General features: G+C 35.8%; 1 protein-coding gene across 2 annotated transcripts; it reads left to right on the forward strand.

Moving 5' to 3' along the window:
* Positions 770–12,826, forward strand: LOC109833711 (dr1-associated corepressor-like). Of its 2 annotated transcripts, none has more exons than XM_020401496.1 (6): positions 770–998; positions 9,452–9,524; positions 10,608–10,701; positions 11,683–11,799; positions 12,126–12,186; positions 12,264–12,826. In XM_020401496.1, exons 1-6 carry the CDS (start codon positions 981–983, stop codon positions 12,648–12,650), a joined length of 750 nt encoding a protein of 249 aa, XP_020257085.1. In that variant the 5' UTR covers positions 770–980; the 3' UTR covers positions 12,651–12,826. The 2 variants fall into 2 exon arrangements, with proteins under 2 accessions (XP_020257085.1, XP_020257084.1); XM_020401495.1 differs by having other exon boundaries at positions 771–978.

A 12,826-nucleotide genomic window follows, 5' to 3' on the forward strand; every position in this document is an offset into this window, starting at 1 on the left:
TATATATTATATATAATATATATATATATATTATTTATTATATAATATAATATATTATATATATAATGCTACAGTAATTTACTGCAGCATTTACTAAAGCATGAACAGTGATTCTTGGGTCCTCCTATAATTATAGAGGAATAGATGTATTATATTAAATATTATATTATTATAATATTATATTTAATATATTAATCTTATATTAATCTTATATTATAAACATTAATACATCAATATCCAACCTACATCCTCTCTCAATTGTAGGATTTCACAAATTCTAAAATATAATAGTTTTTTATTATTTGGGGATTCACTATCCCAAAATTGGTTTTGAAACAAACATGGTTTATGGAATTCTAAAACCCAAAAAACTTGTAATCCACCTTATATCCCAAAAAGAAGTGGAAACAAAAGAGATGATTTCACAAATCCTAAAAATATATTATTTTTTTATAATTTAGGGATTCAATATCCAAAAAAAAAAGTGAAACAAACAAAGTTTAAGGAATACCAAAACTCAAAAAAAGCACTTTTTACATCCCAAAACTTGTAATCCAGCCTATATCAAAAAAAAGTGAAACAAACACCCCCTTAATAACTTTCCTTAACCTCATTGAAATCCAAACATATCCTTATTCATCTCAAATCTTTATGATTAGTATACCGTTCGTACAGTACTATAAGCTCCACTGAGTCAACCGATATATGACACGTGCCACGTGCCCTTCTCCTCGCAAATCTTGGAAAAAGAAAAAGAAAAAAGGAAAAAAAGCGAAAAAGAAAAAGATAGAAACAAAGAAGAAATAATTGGGGGAGGAGAAAAAGTTGAAAACAGCGCCCTTGGTTGCGATCGAGAGAGGTCCGAGGTTAGCGTTTTGTAGATCTTGAGATCATCTGAATAGAGATTGAAGGGAGAGAAATAAGGGAGAAAAGAGGAGATCGGAGATGAGGAAGAAGCTCGGAACGCGATTTCCAGCGGTATGGAATCCATCGATTCGGTTTGTCCTTTGAATTTTGTTGCTCGATCTGTTTTCCTTGTTAAATTTGATGAATTTTGGCGGTTTTTGGGTGTTTTTGGGTGCTTTTTTGAGTAAAACGTTTGGATCTATGCTGGATCTGTTGTTTTGAGGAAATGAACTCCTTAAAACTTGATCATTTTATGCGATTTAGGGTTGTTTTGAGCTGATTTGGCTCTGTTATCCATTTATTTGGACGAATCAGGGGCTTGTTCATAAAAAGTTGGCGATTTTTTTGAATTTCTCAGTTCCTATGTTTGGATCAGGAGTTTGTTTTTCTTAGCAATTAGTTATATTTAGGGGAAAAAATGTTTCCATTTATATACAACTGTGCATACCATGGTTAGTAAGATTTTAAAATTATTTTCCTGTCAGGGAGTTGAAGGTTTCATTTCATGATTCAGTGAGCAGGAAGATTCTATTAAAATTTTTATCGCACTATTTAATAACACTAGTTCCGGTTCGAGTAATAGTTATGACTATCTGGGCTGTGTGTATTATCCTTTTATGTTATTTGAATAATAATTTGTTGAAATTTGTTAATCCGTGCATCTCTTTATTGTACTGTTTGAATAAAATGTATCTTTGCAAAACGATGACGACAAATAACAGATTAGATGTGGTACTTTTGATAACCTTGATGAATAAGTTAAAAGGTGTGCTTTTTCATCTGGTAAAGTTGAGCATGTTTCCAGAGATATAAAGAACATACCTATTTGGACTTGAAGCGAAGCTCTATTTGTCTGCTCTATGCTCTTCTCCTTTGAGCTTCTCTGTTCATAGAACATTGAGATCCTTTCTAAGAAGATATACCAACATAGATGTAGCTGTCGCCAAGGTCAATGGCATGTCCAGGATTTCTGGAAGGTCGTGTCACCATATAATTAGTAATTAAAGAAACTTACGACTGCACCTGACGAGTTCTTCATATTTCAAAAAAAAAAAAGATAATCAAAATTTTAGTAACAGTATCGGATACATTGTTAGTAACAATATAATCGCCAATGTTACATTAAACGCTGGGCGCTTCTAGGCGTCGGACTTGGCACCCAACGCTTAGTCGCCAAGGCGGGCGTCTTAGCGGTTTCTGGGCGTTTTTTTTTTAATTTTTTTAATTGTGATACTTGAAGATATATATATATATACTCAATCAAAGATGCATAAATACTAAAATACTAACACTATTAACCAATTGTTTGGTTTACCAATTACAATAGTTCTTTGTATGTTTATACTTCTCAGCTCAAATTATAAGTTCATCTCAACAGTGAAAAATTCATTCACAACTCAAATTACTTATAACTTATAAGTTACTGTTAGGTTTAAGTTAACAATAAACTTAAACTTAAGTTTACTGTTAACTAAAATATTATTAACTTAAGTTTACTGTTTACTTAAACTTAAGTTTACTATCAACAAAAAACTTAATATTAACTTAAACTTAAACTTAAGTTTAACTTAAACTTAAACTTAAGTTTAACTTAAACTTAAGTTACTGTTAACTTACACTTTTTAAGTTTAAGTTACTGTTGTTAACTAACTTAAATAGATATTTAAGAAGTACTATTTACCTTGTTAGTAGTTACAGAGATCGAGAGAGCTCGGTAATATTACAGAAGGCACTAGACAGATTAGGCGTTTGAGCGAGCGCCTAGTGCCTAGACCCTTGGCCGTACGCCTAGGCAACACCTAGACGTTTGACTATTTTTAAATTATTTAATTATAATAATTAATAAAAATATATATTAAATTCATATAAATTTTCAAAAAAAGATAGCAATCTTAGTTTCACAATAAACCATGCATACTTAGAAAGATAGCAATCTTAGTTTCACAATAAACCATGCATACTTAGATACTAAATAGCCAAAATAATAATTAACAAGGCTAGAGCCTAAGATGTTTTCTTTTTTTATTTTTAATTACAATAATTGATAGTGAATGTTAATGTTATATATAAAGCTTAGATGCCGGACTGGTGTCTAGGTGGATTTCTTTCTTCATTTAAGTGGTGGTCGATGATGTTTTGCTGAAGGTCGAAGGAGATAATGAATGTGTTCATATTTGGAGGTTAATGAAGTTTGGAGGACGTGTATGTTACAACACATAAAATCACAATCAAGGCCTACAGGGTGCAATCCACATAAGCAGATAATGTACCCCTAAACGCTCGTAAAATCTAGGTGGGGAGCCTAAATACCGTTTAGGCGCTAGTTAGACGACCTAGGTACTGTCTAGACCTATGCGTACGCCTAAGTGGACTAGACGGAGATTTTTTAAAACAGTGATAATTGCTTAGTATGTAGGTCAACTATTAGCCTATGAAGGCCTTCGCTATATCATATCAGAACTATAATCCCCCATATATGGTTAACGGGTCCTGTGTAATTTTTTATGATCCCATTGGTGATAGAAGATGATCATGATGGTGTATGGTTACATAGGCATCATGTGGATATATATATATATATATTGAGGAGTGCATGAGGATATGTAACTATTTGAATGAGTGGAGGAGATTATGCCACCTCACTACCAAGCATAATTTTTTGTGCTTGGTACCAAGTACAAAAAAAAAAAATATATATATATACATATATATATACATATATATATACATATTTTTATATATATATATACATATATGTACACATATATATACATATACATATATATATGCATGCATGTATGTATGTAGATCTATGTATATGTATGCATGTATGTATGTATGTAGATCCACCCCTGGCTAAGATCCACCATTAATGCCTCACCAAATGGAGAATCCAAGTAAAATTGGAGTGAAGCAGACTATAAAAACTGAGCTAATTTATAGGTTAAGTAGATACTTATAACTAAAAGTTTGCATTAAGTTCGTATACACGGTCTCAAAGCTTAGTTTTTTCTTGTGCTCCTTGCTCCAAGTTCATGAATGAATTAGACTTTTTTTATAACATTAGTTTGGAAGATTTTACCTTCTAAATGTTGTCCTTTCTGGTGTATGGTGTATAGATTTTCTTGTGCTCCTTGCTCCAAGTTCATGAATGAATTAAACTTTTTTACCTTCTAAATGGTTGCATATCTCTATGCACTCCTTAACCCATATGAATGTGATCCCCCATTTGAATGAGTAGAGAGAATTGTGACACCTCACTTCCAAGCATACCCATTTTTTTCATATATATATATAATATAATATAAGAAAAATGGGTATGCTTGGTACCGAGCACAAATTTTGTGTATATATATATATAATATAAGAAAAATGGGTATGCTTGGTACCGAGCACAAATTTTGTGTTTGGTAGTGAGGTGTCTTATTTCCATCCACTCATTCAAATGGTGACATATACCCATATACTCCCCAACTCATGTGAATGTGATCCCCCATTTGAATGAGTTGAAGAGAATATGACACCTTACTACCAAGCACAAAATTTATGTTTGGTACGAAGCGCTGGCCAGCTCTCCCCCTTGCGCTACAAGGGTCTATGTGAAAAATCTCTCACGATTTTGAAAAAAGGCTAACTGAAATCTCGTGACCCCAATCTTCTCTCTCTCGTGACCCTAACCCTATTCACATCCCCCAAAACTCCGCCTTGACCCCAACTCCCTCTCTTGCTTGTGACCGTAACCCTGTCGCCGACCAACTCCGCATTGACTCCAACTCCCTCTCTCTCTCGCTCGTGACCTCAACCCCCGCCAACTCTGCCTCGACCCCAACTCCCCCCTCTCTCTCTCGGTCGTGGCCCTAACCCCGCCGTCGATCAACTCTCTCTCCCTCCTCCGCGAGATTGAATCGGCGCTGCAGGTAATAACTCAAACCCCCTCTCTCGATCTCTCTTAATCCCTTTGATTGGATTGGCTTCAAGGAAATGAGTTTTTTTTCTTTAATTGGTTGTGCTGAAATTGGTGGCTATGGAGATGAGGTTTTAGATTCTGGGTGTAAATCTATTATGGGTTTTTCCTGTTTGGTAGTTTTTATGCCTATTTCTGTTATGTTGGTTTAGTTCATGTAATTCACTGATTTTCTTCGAATGATTGTGGGTTTTTCCTCTCTCGATCCCTCTCTAGATTAAAAATGATTGCTTTTAATTATTATTGTTGCTTATCTACGAATGAAGTGGATGAATTAGTCGATGGAAGTTTTGTTCTTGAAAATTGGTCGATGGAAGCTGTGTTTACCTGTGGATGCACGATCAAGCATGAAAATAAATACATGCTGAGGCTTTTTCACGTCTCTCAAGTTCATGGCAGTTGGTATGCTGAGACTTTTCAGGCCTCCAAAATACATGATAGCCAGCATTGTCGACTAAACAAGTGTCAGGCAGTAGATGTGATTCTGCCACCCTCACCGAGAGCTTCTCCAGAGTATTAAGTACAACATATTCATTCAACAATGGATGAAAACTGAAACAAAAAAATTAGTAGACTAAACAATATTAAGTACAACATATTCATCCAGCAATAGATGTGATTTTTACACAACAAAACCATCAAATATACATACATGTCTACATCATTGCAAGAAATACCCATACAAAAACAGAGCAAATTACATCAAACAGTATTGTAATCACTTACAAACCTAGTTGAGAACATCCAACACATAACTTACAAAGCACATTACATACTTTTTGCAATAGAGAAGCTAACAAATACTGCAATGAGACATACTACAAACACTAATATTGTAAACACTGAACCTAATACAAAAGCATAGATGGGGGAAATAGCAGCTTCCCCAAGTTTTTTCTTATCCTCATCCAGATTATGCCCCTCTGGAAATATTTGTTCTTGAACATAAACAAGTGTTTGGATAGGCCTTGACCTGGATGCTGAATCACGAACGATGGTGTGCTTATCACATTCAATCAAAGCCTCTTCGTACGTTGCATACCCTTTGTAGGCGGCATTTGGGAATTTATCAACTTGAGATTTGCATTCCTTCTAATTATAAAAACTGTCACATCGTCGACCTCTCTTCATAACATAAAAACTCTTTCTTGCTATGGATAACCTGAAAATTTATGCTTTAGAATAAAGTAAATGCATTTGCCACCTATTACAACAAATAACACACTTGGCAAGCCAATTTCCTAAACAATTACAACCAGAAGACAATATCAGCTTGATATTGGATGATGTTAATAGATAAACTTATGGATTATGCATTGTCAAATTTCTGTTGTCGAAATATGGCACATACACAATGCACATGGACATAATCACTAATTAGACGCTGCTTAACATTACTTGCCAAAATATCTCAAGCAAAAGAAATCATATCTCAAGCAAAAGAAAGGTTATATCACTAATTAGACGCTGCCTAACAACTATGTAAACACATTAAGTTTTCTCAGGTCTTACACACAATCTCACTCGATACCAACACAGTGAAATTATTCATAAAAAAACACCTTCATCAAATCACAATTGAAATCAATCCTCGACCAAACATGTGCCTTGATGAAGGAAACAAAAAGCAAGCACTACTATATAATCATTGATTCATTGTGTTTTGGATTAAAAATGTATCCCATGAAATTGGTACTTAGGCATATGTCATCTTAATTTCCAGCTCAAGCTCAAACTAAAATTGCCAAGTTTTTATTCGAGTTATGTGTGAAAATGATATTCAGGTCTAAGGCATATTACCTGCTCAAGTTCAAGTTAGAATTGCCAGGTTGCTTATTGCACATTATTTGAAGAATAAATGGCATTGTGCTTCAAAGTTCTAATAAATTTTGCAAAAAGTGTGGCCTCGAGCTGTAAGTTCTAGGTTCTCTTTTGATGAATAAATGACTTTTTAAAAATAAAATCTTTGGAAACAATTAATAGAAAAGGAATGTATATATAATCACACCTAAAGAGGAAAAGAAACAATAATAATTTAGCAGTTAATGAAGTGTAAATATAATGGGATTTTACAGGTAAACAAAGCTTACATCAACCAATTCTCAAGAACAAAACTTCCATCGATTAATTCTTCCACTTCATTCGTAGATAAGCAACAATAATAATTAAAAACAATCATTTTTAATCGAGAGAGGGATCGAGAGAGGAAAAACCCACAATCATTCGTAGAAAATCAGTGAATTACATGAACTAAACCAACATAACAGCAGAAATAGGCATAAAAACTACCAAAAAGGAAAAACCCATAATAGATCTACACCCAAAATCGAAAACCCCATCTCCATAGCCACTAATTTCAGCACAACCAATTAAAGGAAAAAAGACCCATTTTCTCGAAGCCAATCCAATCAAAGGGATCGAGAGAGAGGGTTCGAGTTATTACCTATAGCACCGATTCAATCTCGCGGAGGACGGGATGAGAAGAGTTGCCTACCGTTGCACGCTAGCGCGTTGGCCATGACTCGACCGCAGAGAGGGCGCGGCGGCGGCTGAGTCCGCCGCCTGGACCCGGCGCACGCGCCGCACCGTTCGGCCCGGCAACTTGCCGGCCCCGCTCCAGCGGCCCCGGGCGCTTAGGCCGCTCACGCAGTGAGAGAGCCGAGCCGAAGCTTGCCGCGTCAACAGGCGCGAGCTTTGAGCGGGCATGTAGAAATGGGGTTGGGGGTCACCGCAGCCAGAGAGAGCATGGCGACGGTTGGCCGCCGTCACTGGAGATTCTCCACCCGTCAGCCTTTCTTTTTTTCAAACATCGCGGGAGATTTCTTCACATTAGCGCCCTTGCCAGCCCGTCGGCGGGGGAGCGGCCTGCTCGGCGAGCCCCGCTGGCCAGCCGCCCCTTCTCAAGTTTCCTCTCGTCCTCCTCTCTCTCTCCTATATAATACTATATATATATATATATATATATATATATATATATATATACTATATATATATGCCCTACGCAAAGTAACAAAAGCTATCAACGTCAAAACCAATATCTCCGCGTAAAACATGCATCCGGTATTCCCTTGGTGGAAGTGGTGTCACATGACACCACTTCCACCAAGGTAGATCCGCCCCTGGCTAAGGTCCAACATTAATGCTTCACCTAATGGAGAATCCAAGTAAATTTGGAGTGAAGCAGACTGTAAAAACTGAGCTAATTTATTGGTTAAGCAGATACTTATAACTAAAAGTTTGCATTAAGTTCGAATACACGCTCTCAAAGCTTAAATTTTTCTTGTGCTCCTTGCTCCAAGTTCATGAATGAATTAGACTTTTTTTTAGAACATTAGTTTGGAAGATTTTACCTTCTAAACGTTGTCCTTTCTGGTGTATGGTGTCTAATTAAGCTCCTTTTATTGCATAAATTCTTAGCTACATAACCATCCTTCATTGTACATCTCATACTTGATCATCTAATTATTGATGTTTTTACTTGCGATCTAGTAACTGTAGTTATGCGGTATGTGTTGGGTTGTGGTACGAATTTGTGTAGGCAATTCGCCACTTAGCTATGTATGAATCAACAGGAGGAAGGTTTCTTTAATCCACAAGTTTGGTATGTCATATGTTGTATTTTTTTTGAACCATTTTTCAAAGTGTATAGTTAAAAACTAGAAACTAGAAACAGACTATGTACATAGGAATGGTACACTAATTTTTCTTAGCTGAAGAGCTACTGATAGACTGAGACAAAATCATCGGTTTCTTCTCTACTTCAATTTCTTAGTTTCTGTAAGTTATAAGCGTTACACTAATTTTTGCGTACCAGCTCACATACCAGAGCAAACCAGTAAGCAAAATATTGTGTTTCGGAACATGCGAATAGTATGGCAGTGCAAGGGGAGGTCCTGTAGACTTCGTAATTATGCTAGTAACTCTAATGATTCTATGTGAAGTAATGATTCAGTACCTCCTGTCTTTTAATTATTGTCTTCCATCATTTGTGATGCTGTTGTATACTTTTGAGCTGTTCTATTTCTCTACACATCCATCATAGTCTAATAGCTCTATACTCACATGCATCATGCATGCTATCTGATTGATTTTCATATTTGATTCTTTTCCAAGACTTTCAAAAGCAACTTTTGTTCCCTTGCTCGAAAGATTTTTTAAAGATTTAAAAATTTATGCGGTGCGGATACCTGAGCCTTTTGAAAGGACCCATTTTTTGTTAAGTTCATCAGTTATTATAAAAGTTACGCACATATTCTGCTGAAAAAGTAATCGCTGGCAGTTGTAGTTATGTAACAAAAATGGGTCAATGTTGCTTTTTATTTCTGAAAGTGTTTGTGAGTTTGATGTATCCGCTTGTTCATTAGTGGCTAGTATGAAGGTATTGTATAATTTGTATGCATTAAAATGCCTTTTCTAAGACTTAGATGGACAGGTTGATATAACAGAAGATCACATGAAAAAAATGTTGCATATAAATGAGCACGAGGGAAATGTTTTTAATACATGTGCATGCATTTACTACACTTGTTACTTTGGCTTAAGGTGTATGTGACGGATTTTGTTTGTTTGGTATTCATTCAGTCACGAATAAAGAAGATAATGCAAGCTGATGAAGATGTTGGCAAGATTGCACTGGCGGTGCCTCTTTTAGTTTGTAAGTTTTGACCACATCCTATCTCTTGGATTAATAACATGCTAATCTTTCCTTACCCAGAACTGTTGCATGTTTCTTATATTATACTTGAAGACTAAATAACTGTACTTGAGGCTGGTTACATTGATTGTCTGTAATTGGTCTTAAAGTTGCATCCCCCCCACCCCCCATAACGATTTTCCCTCTTAGGTTTCGTGTGTGTGTGTGTGGGGGGGGGGGGGGGGTTATACGATATAAAGCCGATTGTCTATGCTTTCATTCTCCAAGAGAATGATTTAAAGTTCTGACATCTAATTGTCTCACTTCTGTATGACTTACAAGAAACATCTTTTCCTATATTATCTTTAGAATTATTATTTCACCACTTAAAGCACTTTCCAAGTGTTTTAGATTTTCTCGTATGAGGAGCTATTCTTCTCTGGTCATCACCAGTATTTAAAAAGAGGAGCAATAACAGACGTGATCCTGTTCTATGTTTTCAAGCAAAACCATCTATTCTTATTCAGCTTTAGAAAATTTTAAATGGGACAAACCACCCAAAAAATTAATGAAAAGTTGAATGAAATTTTTACGAGCTAGCAAAATAAGTTATATATTTGTAATATAAGTAGATCTACATTTGCACATATAATCAAATGATCAGACAGCAGGATTCCAAATTTTTAGTGAAAGGCTTCACTCTCAGAAAGTGTTGAAGAAGGTAATGGAATATTTGCGTGTTACGTCTAAAATCATCTTATCTACTATAAACTTGGAGAAGGAAGTAAAGCAAAAAGGGGAGACAGTTGTGGATGTTTTAGAACCGCAGTTGTTATAGTCTTGCAAGGAGGTTTAAGATCCATTCACTTTTGAAGTCTTATCCTAACTATGGTTTAGTCCTGGTAGTTTGCATTTTCGTTTCAGCACCAACGAGTATAGATAATAAATTGTAATTATGAGCTGCTAATGGAAGTTGATATCCATTGAGGCTTTAGTGTGAAAATTACTTCCAATGTATGTAATCTAAATTGATGAGTGCAGTAAGTTTTATGAGAAAGTTAGAAGTCTAAATGGCTGACGTTCTTCTTGGTTTTTGGCATGCAGCAAAAGCTTTGGAATTATTTCTGCAAGATCTTTGTGATAGGACTTACGAAGTTACTCTCCAGAGGGGGGCCAAGACAGTAAACTGCATGCACCTGTAAGTTGAATTTGGACCGCACACGCGTGGTTTTTTTTTTTCCCTTTTACTGCATTGACAAGCTTTTGCTAGTATGATACCTGTCAAAATGTAAACTTTTGTTTTCTCAAGTATACATTCATTGAGGTTTCAGTAGGCATAATTTGATTTCTCTCTAGTAAATATGTTTTAACTTTGGTATGAAATTAGAAAACCTGCACAGTAATATTCCTTTTTCACAATCTCAATTTCGTGATTGAACATGCAAAAATAGCATTTAGATATTAATGCAATTTGTGGTTACTTCTTGGGTCAATTATTAATTGATAGTAATCATCCAGTCATGATGTTTTGACTTTGCATGGAATGATTATGATGTAACCTAGCGATCAAAGTGTTATGAAGCGCATCTAGTACAAGATTGAGTATGAAATATTTTAGACACTTGCTTTATTGGATATGCTCATGGTATCCAGGGGATTGAACTTACTCCTATCAGATGAAAGTCGGATGTTAAGGACAAGCGTAATATAAGCTGACTGCAACCTATATCAGGCTGGTGCAGGCTTTAGATATCGAAGGAAGCAATTGCCAAGAAATTTTTAACCCTCAAAATGAACACCACATCTTAATTATGCACTGATTATGGTTGCTTAAGCAAGACATTTTTTTATTGCATCGATGTGGTTTGGAAGGATCCACATAGTTATTACGACAAGTGCTTTATTTATCATTCCTTCCATGTTGGGAAATACAAATATGGTCATATTCAGAGGGAATTACAACTTCAATATTTATTGAATCTGTCTGTATGATCATCTTCCATCTCCTGCCATTGTACTACTTTGTTTTTTGCTGTATATCGCATTGGTCCATGTTTCAAAGATGCAAACTAAATAGATGTCAAGTGCCATACTTCGGTGTTGCTTGAATAACCATGCATCTAACCTTACTGATCCATGAAAAGCTCTTCGTAATAATATTTTTTGTTGAATTTTCCAGAAAACAATGTGTGAAAATGTATAGTTCTTTTGATTTCCTAAGTGATGTTGTCAACAAGGTACCAAACCTTGGTGGTGCAGAACCTTGTGGTGATGAGAAAGGAATCTCCCGCAGAAGGTAACCCACTGTAATATTCTTATTTGAGTATTCTTATTTGAGTAAAGCTCCTATAAACTTAAGTGGATATGAGAACTTGTCCATCAACTTTTTATCCTTTATTATGCTTTGAGATTTGTGCTACACATCAAGGCCATCTTTGAGATTTGTGCCTTAATTTGTATCACCTGCTAGCACAAATCTCAATACAAAATTGATAAATAAAAAAGTTGGTGGACAAAGGGCTGCTATCAACTTAAGTTTATAGGAGCTTTACTCTTCTTATTTTATTTTACCTCACATTGTAAGAAACACACAGCTACTGACTAGTTGTAGCCTACGCTCAGAAAAACATTATTAGAAGATGGAGATGCAGAGGCAAACGAAGAGCTAAGGTCCTCTAAAATGGTATTTCTTCTGTTGAATCAGATCACCATATTTACTTTCATTTGTTGAATCAAACATAAGAAATTGGTTACTGGCAGCCAATGAGGGGTGCAAATATTAGTTCTAGAGGACGAGGGAGAGGCAGAGGGCGAGGCAGAGGGCGGCCCCCTAGCATAAGAACCATGGAGATGGAGAAAGAGAATACTGCCACGTATATGAAGTTTGATGATGACAATAGTATATCACCTGAGCACGGGGTACCTAATTCTTCAGGAGATGTAGGAGGCACAGAGAAAGAGAGTGTTGCTCAGAGTTCAAATCCCCGTCCAATTGTGGAAGAAACTAAAAAGGAAGAGCCTCCTTCATGGCCTTTACCTGAGGGTGCAACAAACATGGGTATTGACCCATCAAATCTATACCCAACAAGTCTTGTAAATTTAAACATGCACATTGATGAGGATGAGGACTATGATAATGAAGATTAATGAAGTTTAGGAACTCCATCCTTTGTGCGTATGCGTCTAACAAAGCAATCGTCCTTGTTCTGTAATTAATTTCGGCGTCAAGGAAGCATATAAGTAGCTAGTTTTCTTAGTTATCCATCCTTTTCTCACCGTACCTTTTTAATGCTTGAGGTTATGAATCTTACTATGTTGGTCTC

Source organism: Asparagus officinalis, chromosome 3 (genome assembly GCF_001876935.1).
Source record: "Asparagus officinalis chromosome 3, Aspof.V1, whole genome shotgun sequence".
In the NCBI taxonomy this organism is placed as follows: domain Eukaryota; kingdom Viridiplantae; phylum Streptophyta; class Magnoliopsida; order Asparagales; family Asparagaceae; genus Asparagus; species Asparagus officinalis.

Excerpts from the sequence above, each read along its gene's own strand:
- LOC109833711 (XM_020401495.1), top strand. The coding sequence starts at position 946 with ATGAGGAAGAAGCTCGGAACGCGATTTCCAGCG. Across the intron at positions 979-9,451 it reads TCGGAACGCGATTTCCAGCG|TCACGAATAAAGAAGATAAT; the intron begins GTATGGAATCCA and ends GTATTCATTCAG. Across the intron at positions 12,187-12,263 it reads AGCTAAGGTCCTCTAAAATG|CCAATGAGGGGTGCAAATAT; the intron begins GTATTTCTTCTG and ends GGTTACTGGCAG.